At 40.8% G+C, this 22197-nt stretch overlaps 1 protein-coding gene across 4 annotated transcripts in view; it reads left to right on the top strand.

The window, feature by feature from the left end:
- SLC22A15 (solute carrier family 22 member 15) overlaps positions 1-22197 on the top strand; it is a 94841-nt gene that overhangs the window by 29663 nt on the left and 42981 nt on the right. For all 4 annotated transcript variants that reach the window (XR_004248289.2, XM_032154888.2, XM_032154889.2 and 1 more), the window contains 2 exons: positions 20330-20462; positions 21438-21602. Coding sequence is in view for 3 of the 4 variants with exons in the window: in XM_032154888.2 (XP_032010779.1) it covers positions 20330-20462; positions 21438-21602 (298 nt within the window). In the remaining variant the exon portion in view is untranslated. The remainder of the gene's footprint in view (positions 1-20329; positions 20463-21437; positions 21603-22197) is intronic.

Below are 22197 nucleotides of genomic sequence, written 5' to 3'. Positions count from 1 at the left end.
ATATTCCAGGTGCCGTCTGTTACCCCTTTCTTTGACTAGGAAAGGGAACTCCCTGACCCCTTGCGCTTCCCGAGTGAGGCAATGCCTCGCCCTGCTTCGGCTCGTGCACAGTGCGCTTCACCGACTGTCCTGCACCCACTGTTTGGCACTCCCTAGTGAGATGAAACCGGTACCTCAAGCAGAAATGCAGAAATCACCTGTCTTCTGTGTCGCTCAGGCTGGGAGCTGGAGACCAGAGCTGTTCCTATTCGGCCATCTTGGCTCCACCCCTGGCCTATATTCTTAATTCTTACATCCACTTGCTGAATTGACCCCTTTATTATTATATAATTATCTTCTTTGTTTCTTTTTAAAATTTTTGTCTTGAAATCTATTTTGTCTGATATACATATAGCTACTCCTGCCCTTTTTTGGTTTCCGTTGGCATGGAATATCTTTTTCCATCCCTTTATTTTCAGTCTATGTGTATCTTTATAGGTGAGGTGTGTTTCTTATAGGCAACAGATCATTGGGTCTTGGTTTTTTTATCCATTCAGCCATTCTGTATCTTTTGATTGGAGTTTAGTCCATTTACATTCAATGTTATTGTTGATAATTAAGGACTTACTACTGCCCTTTTGTTATTTGTTTTCTGGTTGTTTTGTGGTTTTCTCTTCCTTCCTTTTTTGTGAAAGCGATTTTCTCTGGTGGTATATTTTAATTTCTTGCTGAAATTTTTTGTGTATCTGTTGTAGGTTTTTTTATTTTATGTTACCATGAAGCTTACAAATTACATCTTATAACCCATTATTCTAAACTGATGACAACTTAATTCTGCAAAAACAACCAAACAAAGAGAAAACTAATAAAAAGTCTACACTTTAGCTTCATCCCCTTGCTTTTTAACTTTTTGTTGTTTCTATTTATAACTTCTTATACTGTGTTTCTTACAAAGTTGTTGTAGTTATTATTTTTGATTGGTTCATCTCTTAGTCTTCCTACTCAACATAAGCATAGTTTATAAACCACAATTACAATGTTATAATATTTTGTATTTGTCTGTGTACTTAACTATTACCAGTGAGTTTTGTATCTTCATGTAATTTCTTTTTTTTTTTTTTTTGAGATGGAGTCTCACTCTGTCACCCAGGCTGGAGTGCAGTGGCTCAATCTCAGCTCACTGCAAGCTCTGCCTCCCAGGTTCACATGATTCTCCTGCCTCAGGCCCCCAAGTAGCTGGGACTACAGGTGCCCACCCACCACGCCCAGCTAATTTTTTGTATTTTTTTAGTAGAGACGGAGTTTCACCATGTTAGCCAGGATGGTCTCGATCTCTTGACCTCATGATCTGCCTGCCTCGGCCTCCCAAAGTGCTGGGATTACAGGCATGAGCCACCGCGCCCGGCCAACCTTCATGTAATTTCTTATTGCTCATTAATGTCCTTTTTTTTCAGATTGAAGAACTCCCTTTAGCATTTCTTGTAGGACAGATCTGGTGTTGACAAAATCCCTCAGCTTTTGTCTGGGAATGTCTTTATTTCTCTTTTATGTTTCAAGGATACTTTTACTGGATATACTAGTCTAGGATAAAAGTCTTTTTCCTTCAGTAGTTTAACTATATCATATCTTTCTCTCCTGGTCTGTTAGGTTTCCACTGAGAAATTTGCTGCCAGACATATTGGAGCTCCTTTATATGTAATTTTTTTTTGTTTTCTCTTACTGCTTTTAGAATCATTTCTTTATCCTTGACCTTTGAGAGTTTGACTATTAAATGTCTTGAAGTAGTCTTATTTGAGTTAAATTTGCTTGGTGTTCTATAACCTTCTTGTACTTGACTATTGATATCTTTCTTTCTAGGTTTGGAAAGTTCTGTTATTATCTCTTTGAATAAACTTTCTGTCCCGATGTCTTTCTCTTCTTCCTCTTTAAGGGAAATAACTCTGTATTTGCTCTTTTGAAGCTGTTTTCTAGATCCTGTAGGCATGCTTTATTATTTTTTATTCTTTTTTCTTTTGATTCCTCTGACTGTATATTTTCAATAGCCTGTCTTTAAGTGCTCATTAATTCTTTCTTCTGCTTGATCAGTTCTGCTCTTGAGAGATTCTGGTGTGTTCTTCATTTTGTCAGTCAAATTTTTCAGCTCCAGAATTTCTGCTTGATTCCTTTTATTTCAATCCCTTTGTTAAATTTATCTGATAGGATTCTGAATTCCTTCTCTGAGTTATCTTGGATTTCACTGAGCTTTCTCAAAACAGCTATTTTGAATTCTCTCTGAAAGTTCACATATCTCTGTCACTCCAGAATTGGTCACTGGTGCCTTATTTAGTTTGTTTGATGAGGCCATGTCTTCCTGAATGGTCTTGATGCCTGTGGATGTTCATCAATGCCTGAACATTGAAGAGTTAGGTACTTATTCTAATCTTTGCAGTCTGGGCTTGTTTGTACTTGTCTTTCTTGAGAAGGCTTTCAAAATATTCGAAAGTAATTGAGTGTTGTGATCTAAGTTTTTGGTCACTGCAGCCATAAGTGCATTAGATAGCACCTCAAGCCTAGTAGCACTGTGACTTTTACAAACTCGTAGAGATACGATGGTGGTCTTCGTTAAGATCTGGGAGAATTTCTTGGATTACCAGGCAGAGCCTCTTGTTCTCTTCCCTTACTGTTTTCCAAACAAACAGCATCTCTCTCCATGCTGAGCTCCCTGGAGTTAGGAGAAGGATGACATAAGCACTCTTTTGGCCACTACCACTGGGACTGTATTGGGTCACACATGAAGTCAGCATAGTACTAGGTCCTGCCCAAGGCCTGTGACAACTATTTCCTGGCTATTGCTGATGTTTATTCAAGGCCCAAAGGCTCTTTAGTCAGTGGGTGATTACTCCTACTAGGCCTTGATCTTTTCCCTTAAGAGCAGCAGGTTCCCTTCTGGACCAGGGTGGGTCTGGAAATGCCACCCAGGCAGTAGGGCCTGAGATCAGGGGCTTTAAAAATCTGCTTCATGCTTTATTTTACTGGGGCTGAGCTGGTACCCAAATTGCAAGACAAAGTCCCCTTTACTTTTCCCTCTCTTTTCCTCAAGCAGAAGGAGCCTTTGCCCATGGCCAACAATGCCCCAGGCCTGTGGCAACTATTGCCTGGCTACCACTGATGTTTATTCAAGGCCCAGGAGCTCTTTACTTAGCAAGTGGTGAGTTGAGAGGCATGGGTCTTTTCTTTCAGGGGAGTGGGTTCCCTTCTGTCCCAGGATGGGTTTAGAAATTCCATGTAGGAGCAAAGGCCTGTAATCAGGGACTTTAAGAGTTGGCTTGGTTCTTTATTTTACTGTGGCTGAGCTGGTACCCAAGTTAGAAAGTCCTTTTTACTCTTCCCTCTCCTTTCTTCTAGCGAAGGAGTCTCTCCCCATGGCAACCACAGCTGGGAATGTGCTGGATCATACCTGAAGCCAGCATAAAACTGGGTCTTGTCCAAGGCTCATGGTGACTGCTGCCTGGCTACCACTGATATTTATTCTGTTGAAGGTCTAAGGGCTGTTTAATCAGCAGGTGGTAAATTCTGCCAGGATTGAGTCCTTCCTTTCAGGGCAGCAGGTTCCCTTCTGGCCCATGGTTGGTCTAGAAATGTCATCCAGGAGTTTTGGCCTGGAATGGGCGCATCAGGACTCTGCTTGGTGCTTTATTTTACTGTGGCTGAGCTGGTATGCAAATTGCAAGACAAAGCCCTCTTTACTCACTCTTCCCTCTCTGCCTAGAGCTGTGAGCTGTGCTGCTTGGGATTGCAGAAGGGGCAGTACAAGCACTCCTTGGCTACACAAGCTGGTGTCTCACTGGATCATGTGCATCCCAAGTCCACTGACTCTGAGCCCAGCCCAGCACCAGGACTTGCCCAGGAATTGCAGTCTAGGCCACAAGGACTAGTTTATTGAAGACCCCAGAGCTCTTTAGCTTGCGGTGGTGGGGCTAGCCAGAACTCAGGTTCTGACCACTGGGGTGGGCGATTCCTCTGTGGCTAGGGCTCATCTAAATGCTCCTTCTGTGGGCACCAGCTGAATTCTGCTCTGTGTTGCTTTGTGGTGTGAAGGGACTCACTGAGTTCCAGTGCAAAGTTCCATTATCACTGTGCTCTCTGCTTCCCAAGCACACAGATTCTCTCTTCCTGTGCCATGTGGTATTTCTGTGGGTTGGGGGAAGGAAAGACAAGACTGCCTTTCCTACCCTGTTAGGTGCCTCTTTCCTTGATGTGATGTTAAAACTAGGTACTGTGATCAGTCCTGATTTGTGGTTCTTAAGAAGGTCCTTTTGAAACTCACCCAATTGTCCCAAAGAGCTGATGTTTATGGTTTCTTTTGAATAAACATAGAAATTGACCCTTCTATTCTTAAAACTAGAGAAAGTTATATTTGTCTTATTGGAGTTCCTTCCTCAGGAAACTGACCTTAGGCCTCCCAGATATTATCAAGGAACTGAAACTCAGCAGATCACCACATCCAGACAGTGAAAGGCCAGACCCCTCATTTATCATGACTGCTTCCTTACCTCTCCTTAGTTCTTGTTTTCCTGCATGTAGCTATATTACTTCCTTGTTATATAAGTCCCCAGTTTTAGTTGGTCAGGGAGACAGATTTGAGACTGATCTCCCATCTCTTTGGCTGCAGCACCCAATAAAGCCTTCTTCCCTGGCAATGCTTGTTGTCTCAGTGATTGGCTTTCTGTGTGGCAAGGAGCAGGACCTAGAGCAAGCCCCTGGTGTTTTGGTAATACTTTCTTTTGTGGATAATTGTTCAGTTTAGTGTTCCTGTGGGGAGGTTGATTGCTGGAGTGTTCTAGTCGGCCATCTTGCTCTTTCTCCTCCCCATTCCAATATTTTTGAGAATTTTTATTATGAATGTATATTGAATTTTGTCAAATACTTTTTCTACATCAATTGCAATGACTGTGTAATTTTTCTTCTTTATCTTGTAATATGATGGATTACAGAGATTGTTTTTCAAATATTGAACCAGCCTTGCATCTTTGGGTAGTACATGCTTCTTTTTATATGTTACTGATTTCTATTCGCTAACATTTTGATAAGGATTGTTGCTTCTATATTTGTGAGGAGTATTGCTCTGTAGTTTTCTTTTTTGATACTATCTTTGGTTTTGGTATCAGAGTAATACTAGCTTTATAAAATGAATTGGAAAGTGTTCCCTTCTTTTATATTTTATGGAAGAGATTGTGTAGAGTTGATATTAATTCCTTAAGCCTTTGGTAGAATTCTCCAGTGAAATTATCTGGACCTGTAGATTTCTTGGGGAGTTTTAAAATTATGAATTCAATTTTCATAATAGTTATGGGGCTATTTTGTCAAATGATCTATTTTGTATTGGGGGAGTTGTGGTAGTTTGTACTTTTCCAGGAATTGTTCCATTTTATCTAAGTTGTCAAATCTATGTGCGTAGAATTGTTCATAGTATTACCTTATCATTGTTTTGATATTTTCAGGGTCTGAAATGATATCCCTTCTTTTATTACCTGGTATTGGACATTTGTGTCTTTTTTTTCTTATTTAATTACTTCTCAGTCATTATAGAGATTTGTCAATATTATTGATCTTTTTAAAGAACGAGCATTTTGTTTGATTGATTTTTCTCTATCATTTTTCTGTTTTGAATTTTATTGGTTTCTGTTCTTATCTTTAGTGGAAGGAATAAGGAAAAGCATGCCTACTTAGTCTTCTTGGAAGTGGGATCCCTCTTGTGTCCTTTTGACATGCCTATCATTTCTGATATGCCTATCAGAAATTTTTGGCATAACAAGATATTCCAAGTTCATCTTGTACCTCCCACCCCTGAAACATGAAATTAATCATTTCTCCAAAAAGCCCTGGTTTTACTTAAGGATCTCCATAGGATTTTGAAATGGGTGAGAACTATAGGTCTGCTCCCCAATAAATCTATTACTACATTATAATGAAAGCAAATCCCAGACCAAATTCTGCTACATATACAATATATACATTTATTAACTAAATTCTTGTAATCAAAGTAGCACATAAAAAACTGTCTTGCAGGCTTGAGAAGTCCCAGCTCATTAGTCTCCTAGATGTTTTGAACACTGCTTCCATGATAGGTCACTATAGGTAAACTCCAATTTTCCATAGGCAGGGTACTGATACCACCACTCCTACTCCCAACCTCCACTCTTCAGCCAGCATCAGGGAGAAAGAAGCTTCTAGAGTTCATGTTGGCTCAGGACCAAGGAGGAGTTCTAGCTGAGAGCATAACCCTGTAGGTAGAGTACCTACACATTGGATTATCTCACAAATTCCTGCAAGGATGAGGAGTACCCCTAATATATGGACATAATCCATGTATCTTGAATGCCTTTGATTTCACAGTGTTAGCCCACTTTTGGTATTCATTATTACTAGTCAATAGGCCGCTATTTTAATCAAGAATAAGCAAAGCACCCATTTTTGACAACCCCTTATATTAGCTCCTGCTGGAGAATGAGCTCTCTGAAGAGAAGGACAGCTGACCACCACTGGACAATGCAATCTTGATTAGAATGCTTGTGGTACCAGGGTGACAGCTTGACCTAAGCAACATTTATGCAGAATGTCCCACTGTATGTATCCTAATCTATAATTAGGAGCCCTTTTAGATATTTCCAGAGGGATACCATTATTAACAAGTGTTCACTGAGCAACTATTACCTGCCTTATATTAGAGAAGGCTTGCTATAAGGAGGGAGAGCTCTTAGATCTTGCACTCCAGGACAACAGGGATGAGGCACCCTGGTCCCCACTGTATCTTCTGTGCTAACTTCTAGGATCTCACAATAAACAGTGCCCAACTGAAGGTGGGGGACAGAAGGAAGGGTGAATTAGTCAAAGGGAACCCAGGGAACTACTACTCTCAAGATAAAGAGTGTTAGAAACAGGAGAAATTGAATGAAACGGCTTCCTTGGCAAGTGCTGAAGATCTTTAAAGCAGCTCTGAGAAGAAAAGAATTAAGGGCTGAGACAGCCTTCACCTTGCCACCTGTGATAGTAGCTACATCTTTTTCTTCCTGTTACCTGTATCTTGGCCCACTGGGGTGCATCTGTGAATCACTGTCTCCCTTGCCATCTGTCTTTGTCAATCTGTATCTCTGTGTCCCCTCCCTCCCTCCTTTCCTTCTCTTCTCCCCACCTTCTGTCCTTATTGCTCTTTCTTGTCTCTGTCATTTTGTCTGTATGTCTGTTTCTGCCTGTTCCCATGTCTCTTCATCTCAGTCTGTCTGTATTTACCTCTCTGTTTCTCTTTCTCTTTCTGTATCCATTGCATTCACTCTCTTTCTTGCCTTTCCCTCTGTCTGTCTTTATCATTTCTGCCTCTGTGTGCCTTTCTGTTTCTGTTTCTCACCCTTGCTTCCTCACCCTGTCTCTCTCCCTCTTCCTGTGTTATTCATCTGTCTTCTTTCTCATTCCCATTATGTGTAGCCAATGAGATGCGTAGACTTGGATGTATATGCTATTATCCACCTTGATTATAGTTATTCATAATTATACGTTTCTAAATACTTGGTACTTTCTTCCCATGATATAGAGGCACACATTATATTCCTCATCCCACCAGGGTGTCAAACAGTTATCCACCCTCAGAGGTTTATTTCAAGGTACAAATTACCTGTGCAAATAGTGACCCTCAGTCTCCAGCAGGTGCTCCAAGATGTATCCAGAACAACATGGGGAGCAGGGCATGGGCTGTCCCTGCTGCACAGTTAGATGAGATCCCCATACTGCTGCCCCGTGGCACCTCCGCCCTCCCTCAGGGCTACTTGGGAACTCTGGGGTCATGATTTGGGATCAATTATCTTTTAAGCATTCCAGATGCTGAACTGGCTGCTTCAGCCTGAGTGGGTTCATGATGCTTTGCAAGGGTGGCCGTGGCCTGCCTACTTTTTGATGGAGGAGTACAGGTGGCATCACTGACCCACACAACAGGACAGAACTCCACAACCTCCATGGGATCCTCAGCTGTGACAAGATCATTCCATACTTTGCACTGAGTTTGTGGGTGAGAAGATAAGTTTATACAAGGTCTGGTAGGTATAGGAGAGAGGGAAGAGGCAGCTAACCACTTTTTAAAAATGCACTCTGGGATGGGAGTCTCTCTGCCAGAGGCCTTCCATAGATGCTGTGTATTTAGTCCTACCAACAACCCCACTCTATTAGTGAAATAACAGATGACGAGAATTTAAAGAATTTTCCCTAAATCATACACCTATTAAGCTGCTAGTCTGGGATTCGATGAGCTCATATTCTTTCCACTTCACCAGTGATTTTCAAGCCTTTTTTAAAAACAAAAAAGAATAGAAGCCTTTAGTTTTAAATAGTATCTTAGTTGGCATTTCAGTATTTAGAAGAGCTAGATACTTTGCTGTTGTCATTGCAGAGGAGTAGGGTCCGGGGCCTCAGCACCTCTGCTACCGCCAGCCATTTGTGGCAGCCCCAGAAACATGTCCATGAGAACAGGGTGAAGATTGACTCTGCCTGGGCCCCATGGCTCACTGGCAGTGAAGGGACAGGAAGAGCCAATGGGAGTATCCCTTGGCGGATTTGAGAACAGCACAGTGACTATGGGGAGATAGTGTATGGGGCATGAAATATCCACCTAAAGGAAGAAACTGAGGCACAAAATATAATTTTAAAGAGATTCTTTGAGCCAGGGTGAGGACAGCTGCCCAGGAAACACTTCCCGGTTACTGTAGGAAGCACTCTTTTCAATCTTTGTGGCAAGTAATCTTTTAAAGGCAAAAAGAGGAACAAGGAGTAAGTGGATACAAGATTGTTTGTTAGGAGTTTTCGTTAGTTTACATAAGTAACATTGATCAGCGATTGGCTGTATATTGTTGAACTGTAGAGTAGGGGTTATGGTGTCCAGTGTGCAGCATTGTTAGGTTAATGTATAGCTACCAGTGGCATCAATCTAGAGTCTACATAGCAAGCAGCTTCAAGAGATGATACTTAGCTCAAGGGGAGATGGGGACATGACTGCTGTTTCATTCCAATGCCTCTCTGGGCCCAATAATTTAGGGAGAGCTCACATTCCTCATATAAAAAGTTTCATTTCTTCCCCAACACATTAGGCTGAAAGCTAAATAAGATGCTCGCAGTCACCTGCTTGAGAGTGCTTTGGACAGAGTGAATTCTAGGGAAGAAGGGAAAGCAATAATACTAGTCTGCTAATTAAAAAGGGAAGAAGACATGGGCTCAGAGTAGCTGGGTGACCTCCTCAGTGCCCCACAGTTAGTAAACAAGCCTGGCCACTGTGGCATGGGCCAGCAGAAGGAAGGAGGCCAGGCAGGCAGCCTATCTGTGAGTGGTGTCAGCGTCTGCCTTCTACAAGGTGATGTGACCTGGGGCATGTGTGTCAGACTCATGAGGAGCCTGGCCAGTGTTCCACCCCCACAAAACCCACTCAAGTACGGTGGAAGTAGTAATGATTACATTAAGCTTTATTGCTGGTCAAGCTAAAATAAATGTACATGTTTCCTAATAGAACAAAAAATAACAAAGGAGAATTAAATAGAATGAACAATAGTTAAGTCTCATGCTCTCAGCAGTTCACTGTATTCTCAGAGCCCCACAACCACCTGCCCCAGTGACAACATTCACCATGTCTCTCCTCTCTGAATAGATTCAGGGAGACCTAACAAAGGCCTCCTCTGTTTCACATGTTTAACACAGAATCTCTTGTTTTTCCTGAAGTCCTTTATATTGAGGTACCAATGAAGTGTCTGTGCTGTGTGCCCCCATCCCACCGTTCAGAGTGTGACTTATATGTTAGTTCACGCACTGTACTTCTGCTTTGTGCTTTAGAGCCCTGTCTGGGTGCTGTTCCGAGTGCTGGTATGGTATAGGTAGCTTGAAAGTTTCCTGCTGCTGCTAACAAAATGATAAGAATCAATGGAGAGACAGCAGCAGAATGGAGAATAATGTGAATAGTGATCAAGGGACAGCCAAGGCCAGCAGCACCAGGCAGCATGTTGGCATCAATCACTCTTTAGCCGGTGTCCTTGAGGAGCCACTAGTCTCTGCACTGTGTTGAGTTCATCCTTATTACGGTGAAGTGCAGTGCCAAACTAAACCCTCCACTTAATTCCTTAGCATTAAGTCAATTTCAATGACTTCACTAGACTCTCACTTGCTCCTGCAAATCTCTAAAGGAGTATTGAAACTGGTACCTAAACATGTCACTAAGTTGGTGAATATCCTTAATATATAATCTGTGGTATATAGGTAATGTTTGGTTCATATTGAAATAATCTTGTTTGAAAGCAAAGTTAAAAAACAAATATGAAGTCTTGTTGACCTGTCGCATAAAATTTTGGAAGATAAATATTAAGAGAGATTCTACGAAACTCTATAGTTTAAAGATACTGTGTTAAAAACACACATTTTTAATGTCTACCCTGCACCTTATTACACTTGGGTCAGGCCTTGCAGAAGTTTCTTTAGAAGGGTTTTTGGGAAGGGCAAATAAAAGGTTAGGTAGATGTGATTAACTTGGTATTTAATGCAAAACTCTAATCTAGGAGTCTTGACTATTCTAAAATGAGCTAATAGCTATTGGAGCGAATTTATGTAGCAAATTGCTGTCTGCTGTATTCAGATTATTCCCTGAGCTCTGACTCATTCAGAAAGCACCAAATATCATGGAGACACACAATTATCATGCTTAATTAATGTTTGCAACCAAAAAGTATAAGGTTGGAATTCTTAATATCACTGTGGATATTGAAGAGCTGAAATTGACTATTATCTTGAGATTAATATATTTTCCCCAAGCCATACCCTGGGGTCAAAAGACAGAGTATTAAAACTATTTGAAAAATTCACTGCAATTAATTGCTTTAGGGGCTAATTTTTTTTAATGTCTTGCTTCCTTACGCCTGTACTACTGACTGTTATAGCCTGCACACTTCACCCATTAAGTGGTAATTCAGAGTGACAACTACATTGAAACGAAGCAAGTTAGTTAATCACCATGAAACTGTTCCTGAAATACCCTGTCCAAGTACTCCCTAGTCACAGGAGGCCTCTGATTACCTGATTTTCTCCTGAAGTTAGATTTTCATGTACAAAGTTGTAATTATTTTTATTTTAAATACAGGCCAGGGGAGGGCTGAAGTTTGGTTGGAATTGTTATCAGAGCCATTCAGAATTTTTCACAGGAGACCGTAGCAGCTCTCTGATTGTGTAGAGCCCTCATGGATGTGCTACAGGGATCCTAGGAAGCTGCTGTTGGCTTCATCCCTGCAGCCTTGAAATACTGACAAGCTGGGAGTCTGGGTAGGGCCATGGCAGTTATAATATGACTTGGTTTTCATCAAAGCATGACCTCCAGCAACAAGAGGCTCGATCAATAGGCACGGGCCCAGTCTTGTTTGCCATTTTGGTTGACCTGCTTGGGCAACCAGGGTGACCTGCCCTTTGTCTTCCTTTTCTTTATGATTAGGTGGGCTATGCCCTGAACAGTCATGTGGTATGTCCTCCTTTCAGAGAAGGCTGTGTTGGGACTAGTGAACTATGTGGGTCCCTGAACAAGTCTGCCTTTTAGAAGGGATACAGCAGCCAGCTGAGGGGCTAGGTACTACTGTCTAAACTGCCACAGCCCCTGCCTGGCTTGCAGGTTCCTTGATATACTGTGAATCATCCATGGCACATTTCTTATCCCTGCATGATTGTATATCCTTCTCTCAGTGGGGATATTTGTGGACCAAGTAAAGTGCTTTCGGGGGCTAAAGATAAAACCAAGTATTCTAGCTGTCAGATTGACTATAGGAAGAAGGAAACCCCCTTAAATTCTAAATCTGTCTACACTCCTTTTCAAGAGAATGGCATTCGGTGGCTACAAGGAAATGGTGACCAATTAGGTAGTTCCCTGTATGCCTGTAAACCCACAACCTGATGCTTGAAGTCATGACCCGGAGATATTGTGTGTGAAGATGCCTATAAGACGATGGCACTTGCTCTTCTTACATAAATAATTTAGCAAATAATTAATTAGTGCTGACAGACACTGAAAGGTTAGCATGGGGGATACAAATATGCCCTTAAGAAGCTCACAGCATCATAGGGGAGAGACAAATGGACACACTTCACCATGCATCATTGTAAAGCAAAAATAGGGTGATGTGGCAGAAAGGAGAGAGTGGTAAGCTCCTCTGGGGTAAGTCAGATGAGACTTAAGGTGTGTCGTGGAGAATGAATAGTTCACGGGGGAGGAGGTGGGGTTGCAAGTGGGGAGTGGGGAGAGGAGGGCACAATGTGTACTGAGAGTGGTCTTTTTGGCAGGTGTCATGCTTCATGGCAAAAGTGGAATGAAAAATCTGTTTGCTTTTCTTTGGGTAACCATACCCTTACCTAGACTTCTGCAGGACAGTGGTCCTACATTATTCATCTGTGGGTGATGCAGAGTCAGTCACCTGCCCTGAGCCAAAACAGGGAGGGCAAGAAAGGGCAAAGCCCACTTGTGGGAGGGAAATGACTCACTGCTTATAAAAGCTTGGTGTAAATGATTTTTTTCTTTACCATTCACTTCTCCCTTCATTAGAGTGGTTTGTGGTTATAGCATGTTTTTCAACTATTATTCCATGAAATGTCACTATAAATTAGAAGAAGAAATAAAAAACCTACAATGGGTTGTTTAGGTCACAGGAAAAAACGGAAGCAGACAAATTTATCACATTTGCAGAGCCAAGGAGAAGTTGCTCAGAGTAGAGGCTGGATATGTGTCTCAGTTCTCAGAGTCAGTATGACAGAGGTCCTTCTTGCTCTTTGGTCTTCCTAATATTCATGATCAACTTAAGAAACATCTCCTAGTTCATGGATTAGCCTGGGCAACAAAACAAGACCCTGTCTCTTAAAAAGAAAAAGAGAAACATCTCCTGATCTTTGTGCTCTAATACAGTAGGGAAGGATAATAACAGCACAGGGCTATTCGGTGGAGGAAGGAAAAGAAAGAAACCTGGAGATGGCTTGTTTGTGTCATATGGGTACACCAGGATGTCAGATAGACAGTAAGTGTAAATGATACAATTCAGTTGAAAAATGGAAATTTATTAGGTATTTGTATTTAAAACACACACTGTGGAGTAAGATACACCCTGAAACAAAAGATCAGCCAAATGTGAAAATAACCACTTTGGAAGTTGATTTTAAAACACATTATAGGTGGTCCTCAACTTAGGATGGCTCGACATATGATTTGTTGACTTTATGATGGTGCAAAAGTGAAAAGTATTCAGTGGAAACTCTACTTCCAATTTTGAATTTTGATCATTTCCTGGGCTAGTAGTAAGTGTGGAAGGATCCTCTTTCATGATGCTGGGCAGCTCCCCATCAGCAGCAGCTCCCAGTCAGCCATGTGACCTTGAGGGCAAACAAGTGATATTATTCTCTACAGTGCTCTCCTGTATTCAGTAAATTACATGAGGTAGTCAACACTTTATTATAAAGTCAGCTTTGTGTTAGATGACTTGGTCCAACTGTAGGATAATGTGTTTGGAGCACATTTAATGTAGGCTATGAGGTATGATGTTCGGTAGGTTAGGTGCATTAAATGCATTTTCAACTTAACATATTTTCAGCTTACCATGGGTTAGGGGGCAGCCCAGTCGTAAGTCGAGGGGCATCTGTATTCTCTTCTCCTTCATCCCCAGCCTTCTCTCTGTTGTTCCCCAAGCACACAAGCCATAACCCTCACTTCATGCTTGACATGCAACCTTCCTTTTCTTCCTTCTCCCTCCTTTCTAGTGACATCTGATTCTGTTACCCTAAGTCAAAAGGACCCCTTATTTCTAGTATTCCTTCTAGTACTCAGTTGACTTTTTCCATAGCTTCCTGAATGGAACACATGCTGAGGGTGAAAAAATAGAAAGTCTTTAGCCAATATATTGTAATTTACATACCAAAGGCTGGCTGTTTGGGATGAGGGGAGAGTATTACGTGAAAGTTGGTTGGTTATTATCTGGTTATAAGGTATGGCAGCCTTTCTCTTTGACATATCTTTGATATACATTGTTTCATTGCTCAGATGTTAATTTTGTTTTGGGGATTACATAAGCATGTGGTCCATTTTAAAGCAATATTTTGTTTTTTCAGATTATATTTGTATTTCAGGAAAATGATTTATTTGATTTGTGACATGTCCACAAAGCTTAAGGTTTTATGATTTTAAGAGAGGTGCTAAAGATACATTTGGTTGCTTCCTTTAAAATTTATCTTCAAGTTTCACTCAGTCTGTGGTTGGCCTAATCCATCCTAGTGGCTTCAAATAATACCTGTTCATGGATGACTCACCCCAGATCTCACCTCTGAACTCCAGGCATCTATATCTAGCATGAATCCTTTCTTTTCTGGAAGTCTCCATTTCTGGCCTGCATGGTTGTAATGGCCTTTGATGGATCTTCCCACTCCCATGCTTGCTACCTCCATTCTGTTCTCTGTATTGCAGCTAAAGCAACTTTTCTTGATGTATGCCAGTACTTTATCCCTTATCAGGACATGCCATTTATTCTCAGCATCTAAGCAGTAAGAATATAAATATCAAAAAAAGAAACCTCCAAATGTTTCATTAGTACCCAGCCAAGAGTGTCTCTGTCTCAACCCCCTTCACTTCTGTTTACCTAGCTTTTTTCCTCTTTAGGAACTGGAAGGCACTGCATAGCCCTGGCTCTGTGCTGACGCCTGTATTTGCCATATTTATGTTCCTTTCATTTTTTATGTTAGAGGCACCTGCTATTGATTCTGCCCCCAGTTGTGCCTGATTTTCTCTCAGGTCCACTTTCTTTAGATCAGTGAATGATTATACGAGTGCTTTTAGTGCTATGCCCCTCAAATCCTTTTTGAAAATAGAGTATATTGAATGTTCAACTCAATTTAGTGCATAAGAACAAAAATACAGATGCTGGTTATAAAACAGAAATAGATGTAAGTCAGCCTGAGAGACTGAAAATATTTTGTCTTTATAGTCTTCCTTTTCTGTTAATATATGGGAAAAGAAAAGTAGATTTCCTGCTTTTTCAGTTTGCAAATGATTTTTCAATTTGAAGTACCTTAACATAAAAAGAACATTCATTCTGTGGCTTTAGAATTTGGCCTATTATTAACAAAAAATAATAGGAAATTCATCACCTTAATAATCTCTACTCAACAGGATTTGAATGACTTATAAATTAGTGATTTTTAAAATCTAAAGACTCATAAAAAACACATTTCTTGAGAGCCACACTTATCATATTTAGGTTTATTATAGTTTAACTTAAAATGGCCTAGTAATATCCTGGTTTGGGTTTTACCCTAGTACTAAGTATTGACCAAAGGGGGAAGAAAATGAGCTAGCAATTGAGTCTAGTCTGGTGAGTGAGATCCTTCCAAAACTTTAAGTATAGATTACGCCAATACATTTTCTCAAATACTATAGGGATCAATATCCTAGTGTATCTTGTCTGGGCTTTGACAAAATAAAACTCCTTAGATCACATAGTAGGTATGTGATACGTATATCAACGATACTTGAAAAGTTTTTGAAATTGGGCAAAACAAAACATTTCAACCAAGATCTCACATGTTGGGAGATGAAGGATGTGGAGGGCTGGTTGTCAACCCATTGTTCTGAATCTGTGAGTTCGCATCCCTGTGTCAACCATCCCCAGTTCACTAGGATCTGTCAGGGAGATCTGGGTTCCAGCTTCACATTCTCTAATTTGCTTTTGAAAAATCTGTCTTTCCATTTTTCTCTCAGTTCCTGCATGTATTCCAAGAGTAACAGAGAGATGCATGGCCCAACTAGCATTGACATGAAGAAAAATTATTAGCAGTTACTTTGACACTTGGAAATGGCAACCTGAGAATCATAATTTGGAATTTGCTGCTCAAACATCCCTTGGGCTACTTCTTCCTAAAATTATCACAAAAGTTGACAGCTATCCACTTAAAAGGATAGTATTGTAGCCTTTTCCATGGATTTGAGAAGTTCAGCAAATGAGGCAACAGAATAGTTGATTATGGAGTTTTCAAATTAGCCATTTTTAGTGATTAAACACAAAACAGATCAGTTTTGTGTTTAATCAATAAAACAGGCCAAGATCAGTATCTTGGCCATGTAAACAGACTAGCAAAACTTGAGGTGCAGGTTAATGAAGACTGAAGTTGCAGGCCGGATTTTAAAAGCGTGAAAAGACCAAAACAAACACTAAGAACATAAATTTAATAAAAAGCAAGTGTTTGAATTTCAAGGTATTAAGAACAAGTACAATTAAGCTGTGTATATTGGCCATTGTAAAAGAAGGGATCTCCCTGTTACAGATACAGTCCTGTCTTTTCTAGGACAACCTGATATCTCATATTGATTTATTTTTAGATCTGGTAAAATGTTACAGTAAGCATTCCTCATGAGTCGAAAATTCTACTACAGAACTATCCATGTTACAAAATAGATTAATTTTTTACAAAACAAAATTTTTTCTTCAAATGCTGCAGCTCTTTCAATCTCTTTTATATGAAACTTTCTCTTTCTTTTTCTTTCTTTTCTTTCTCTCTCTCCTTTCTCTCTTTTCTTCTCTCTTTGCTTCTCTCCTTTTCTTCTCTCCTCTTCTCTTCTATCCCTCTCTTCTCTCCCTTCCCCTCCCATCCTTTCCCCTCCCCTCCCCTCTTCTCTCCTCTCTTTTGACAGGGTCTCACTCTGTTGTCCAGGCTGGAGTGCAATGGCACTCTGTAGCCCCAACCTCCCAGGCTCACTGTAATGGCTCACTGTAGCCCCAACCTCCCAGGCTCAATCAGTTCTCCCACCTCAGTCTCCAGAGTAGCTGGGACTACAGGTGTGTACCACCACACCCAGCTAATTTTTGTGTGTTTTGTATAGACATGGTTTCACCATGTTGCCCAGGCTGCTCTTGAACTCCTGGGCTCAAGCAATCCACCAGCCTCAGCTTCCCAAAGTGCTGGGATACAGGCGTAGCCACTGCACCCAGCCTGTATCTGTAGTTTCATAAACCTTCATAACCTCTCCCATGAGCTTGACTCCCAGCCAAATGCCTGCTTGACATGTCTACTTAGATGTTTTATACGCATGCTCTGTCTGAGCTTCTTCACACAGAACTCTTGAATTCCCACCATGTACCTAACACCCCTTGCAGCCTTCTCTGTCTCGATAAATGTCACAACCACCCAGAGAGTGGCTAAAATGAACAATTTAGTTGACTCTTCCATTCCTTTCTACTCCTACTACATCTCCATCACAACATCTGACAGTCCTGCCTTCAAAATACATCCCAAGTCCATTCAGTTCTCTCCATCACCACAGTTTCCACCTTCATCCAAGCCGTCATTATCTGCTAAACGATTACTGTAACTCCCCTGCTTCCACTCTTTCCTATCATATTGCATTCTCATAAAGTGGCCACAGTGATCTTTAGAAACATAAACCCAGTAATTCAATATTCGTTCTTTGCACTAGAATAAAATCTCTCAGCTCCTTACTGTGGCCTAACCCTGCATGATCTGATGCCCACCTGCTTTGCTGTCCTAATTTCATACCACCTTCACTAGAGATACACTGGTGTGTTTTCACCTGGGGCCATTGCAATTATTTCCCCTGAAGAGTTTTTTTGTGGTTGGTTACTTATCATCATCCAAGTCACAAATGTCACCTCCCCCCAGAATCCTCCCCTGAACCACCTATTTAAAGTGGCTCCCTCCAGTCCCAGCTACTTGGGAGGCTGAGGCAAGAAGATTGCTTGAGGCTGGGGGGTCAAGGCTGCAATGAGCTGTGATGGCACCACAGCACTCCAGCCTGAGCAACAGAGTGACATCCTGCCAAAAAAAAAAAAAAGGAAAGAAAAAAAAGAAAGAAAGAAATAGTAAATCCAAGAAGGGCTAGGAAAACCAGCTAATTTATCTTGTTAAGAATTGCATGTGAAGAATGGAATTCAGAAGTAAAGCATACATTAGTGAGGGGACATTATTCTCATCTGTTTTTCCCAATTCCTGAGTCTTTTTGGTGGGTGGTTTTGCATAGAGATGTCCAGAAGCTGTCTTGTCAAGACCTTTATCAATCCAGTCTTACAAGACTAACAGGGAAGGAGAGAAGTTAGATGTACTTTGAGCCATGATGACTGATTGTGGAAGCATCAGAAGGGAGTGATCTGAAAGGTGGAGAGAGCAACTGGGGATTCTTTATTGCAAGTTCTTGAGGAGGAGGAGCCCTTCACACACCTGTCATCACTGACTCTAGCGAAGGGGACCGGGAAGAGGAAGGATAAGTGGTCTCTTGGTTCTCTGGGGTTATTCTGTGACATGGGTTCACTTTTATTCTTATAACCAAATATCAGCTTTAACACATCACTAGACAAGACTTGAGATAGTGGTGTTTTAAGCAGAGAATGGTTGCTTTCTCTTTGAGTTCCTAAGTTTCCGTAAAGTAGAAGATACTAAAGGAGTTTCTTTTGTCATAAATATACGTGATATAAAATTTACCATTTTATTCACATTTAAGTGTGTAGTTTCAGATGCATTACATACATTCAAATTGTTGTGTAACCATTGCCACTATTCATCTCCAGGACGTTTTCAACATTCCAAACTGAAACTCTGTTCCATTATGCAATAATTCCCTGTTCCCCCCTCCTTCTGGCCCCTGGTAACCACCATTCTATTTTCTGCCTCTATGAAGTTGACTATTCCAGGTACCTCATGTAAATAGAATCATGCTATATTTGTGTTTCTGTGTCTGGCTTATTTCATACAGTATAATGTCTTCAGAGTTTAGGTTGTAGCATGAATCAGAATTTTTTTCCTTTTTATTTTATTTTATTTTATTTTTTATTTTTGAGACAGAGTCTCGCTCTGTCGCCCAGGCTGGAGTGCAGTGGCGCAATCTCAGCTCATTGCAAGCTCCGCCTCCTGGGTTCATGCCATTCTCCTGCCTCAGCCTCCCAAGTAGCTGGGACTACAGGCGTCCGCCACCATGCCCGGCTAATTTTTTGTATTTTTTAGTAGAGACAGAGTTTCACTGTGTTAGCCAGGATGGTCTCCATCTCCTAACCTTGTGATCCGCCCACCTTGGCCTCTTCCTTTTTATTTTTATTTTATTTTATTTTATTTTTTTTTGAGACAGAGTCTCGCTGTCGCCCAGGCTGGAGTGCAGTGGCGCGATCTCGGCTCACTGCAGGCTCCGCCCCACGGGGTTCACGCCATTCTCCTGCCTCAGCCTCCCGAGTAGCGGGGACTATAGGCACCCGCCATCTCGCCCAGCTAATTTTTTGTATTTTTAGTAGAGACGGGGTTTCACCGTGGTCTCGATCTCCTGACCTCGTGATCCGCCTGCCTCGGCCTCCCAAAGTGCTGGGATTACAGGCATGAGCCACCGCGCCCGGCCTCGTTTTTATTTTTTAAATTTTATTGACATAATTATATTTATGGACTACATGATGATGTTTTAATACATACAATATATAGTGATCAAATCAGGGTAATTAGCATTTCTGTCATCTCAAATATTTATCATTTGTATTGGGAACATTTGATATCCTCCTTCTAGCTATTTGAAGCTATATATTATTGTTAGCTATAGTCATCCTACAATGATATGGATACTAGAACTTATTTCTCCTATCTAGCTATAATTTTGTGTCTTTTAACAAATCTCTGCCTATTCTTTCATTCCTTCTTAAAGCTGAGTAATATTCCACTGTATGTGTATACCACATTTTGTTTATTCATTCATCCATCGATAGACACAGGTTGTTTCCACCTTTAGCTATTGCAAATACAGCTGCTATGAACATGGGTGTACAAATATTTCTTCATGTCCCTGCTTTTAGTTCTTTTGGATATATGCCTGGAAATGGAATCGCCAGATCATTCTGTGTTTAATCTTTTTGAGGAAAATACTCAAGGGATTTTAAACCCACAAGCCTATTAGACAAAAAGTTCATGTATTTATTGCTTCATATATGTCATATAGTGTATTAGGCATCAGAGAATGGAAATAAATGGGACAAGGCTCCTCTCAAGAAACACAGAGCCTTAGGATGTGGGACATAGTCAATAGATGCATAAGTAATTAGCTATTATACACTGTGTTCAATTCTGTAATAAGATATGTATAGAGTACTATGGGAGTGCATCATAATAATAGTGATTTCTAGTGTTTCTGAAGATAAAATCTGATTGGATGTTGTCTGAGATAGACAAATTCTACTGAATTCTGGTTAATAGTGGATCATGCAGTATAGAAGTTCTGGTATACAAGTTTTTGTTGCACATTTGGTTTTTTAATAGCTAACTGAATCCTACATGTCTCTCTTTTATCTTCCTCTAGTGGTTTTTAATTGCCAACAGATCCTACAAAGTCAGTGCAGCAAGCTCTTTTTTCTTCAGTGGTGTATTCGTTGGAGTTATCTCTTTTGGTCAGCTTTCAGATCGCTTCGGAAGGAAAAAAGTCTATCTCACAGGTAATCTATTAGAGTGTTCATAAACTGGATGAGAGGGCTTATTTCTCTAAGATTCTTAGGAAAATAATAAGGGGGCTATTTCGTTAAGGTTCTCCGGGAATTGGCATATGGACACAGAACTGATCTTTATTACCCTGGCAAGAGGCCAAACTGCAGCTCGAGTGCTTCTGGCCAGGCACTTTTAAGTTACTAGCCCACCTAGTTAAAGTCAGATATTTGTGTTGTAAACCTTTCATAGGTTTATTTTAGTTTATGCCATGTTGCTAAGGAGAGAAGTAAAAGACTGTGACAGTGTACTAGGCCCATTTCCTTATATCTCTCTGTGTTGATTCATTTCAAATGAGCTCTACAGGACTTGGCATAGTGCCCTTGACAAGCTGAGTATGAGCAAGGATTTTTCATTTTTCAGCATTATTGTGAATAATTGAAAACTGTCTGTGATTGGCAGAAATCATGTAATAAAGTAAACCTTATGGTTTTTATAAAAAAAATAGTTTCCAAGAGAAGCTGTTAAAAAAATAAATAAATAAAACACAGCTGGCTGGGCGCAGTGGCTCACGCCTGTAATCCCAGCACTTTGGGAGGCCAAGGCGGGTGGATCACGAGGTCAGGAGACTGAGACCATCCTGGCTAACACGGTGAAACCCCGTCTCCACTAAAAATACAAAAAATTAGCTGGGCATGGTGGCGGGCGCCTGTAGTCCCAGCTACCCGGGAGGCTGAGGCAGGAGATTGGTGTGAACCCCGGAGGCAGAGCTTGCAGTGAGCCGAGATTGTGCCACTGCACTCCAGCCTGGGTGACAGAGCGAGACTCCGTCTCAAAACACACACACACACACACACACACACACACAAAAACAGCTCAGAAAATTTAAGTTTACAAACGTTTATTTTATAAGCTAATGAATATAATTTATTACTTTCATCAAATGCTATTTTGCCTCTGGATTATTGAATATTGTTCTCTCTTTCTAGGTTTTGCTCTTGACATCTTATTTGCAATTGCAAATGGATTTTCCCCCTCATATGAGTTCTTTGCAATAACTCGCTTCCTGGTGGGCATGATGAATGGAGGGATGTCACTGGTGGCCTTTGTCTTGCTTAATGAATGTGTGGGCACCGCCTACTGGGCACTTGCAGGTACTACTTAAATCATGCAGCTCTGGTCTGGGTGAGCAGCTCCAGAAAATCTTATAGGGACCCAGTTTAATCCTAGAGTCTGGAAGTGCATTTGGACTTGAAGTACTTTATCCAACTATTAGATTTGTTTTTCTGATTTTGTTCTGTATGACCCTGAACAAGTCATTTTATTAATATTCCTCTGTAGACAGTCTTCCTGGGGGCCTGCCTCACATGTGAGCTTGCCATCCGCCTCATGGACTGCCTAGAGATTACTGTGGAGAGTATTGATTTCCTCAGAAGGACACTAGCAAATTTTTACAACTTAAACTGAAAAATAGCGCAGACATAGGAAATACTAGAAACTCCTTTCTTACAGCCTTTTTATTCTAGTTTATTACATTTTTGTTCTACAGCCCTTTTTTGTTTTTACTGCTCTCAAGTCAACATAGTACTATTGTAGCAGTTCTTTATTGATATTTAATTTCCAAAATTGAGACTGTATTCTGAATTATTTTTGACTATCTCATTATTTTCTCAAGAACTACATAGATAGTAAAATAAATGATTTTAAAAAGTTATTTAACTTCAAATATTGTCATAAGAGAAGTAACTG

Source organism: Hylobates moloch, unplaced genomic scaffold (genome assembly GCF_009828535.3).
Source record: "Hylobates moloch isolate HMO894 unplaced genomic scaffold, HMol_V3 SCAFFOLD_5, whole genome shotgun sequence".
In the NCBI taxonomy this organism is placed as follows: domain Eukaryota; kingdom Metazoa; phylum Chordata; class Mammalia; order Primates; family Hylobatidae; genus Hylobates; species Hylobates moloch.
Note: the sequence above shows the minus strand (reverse complement) of the source record. Positions and strands in the feature narration are given on the sequence as shown.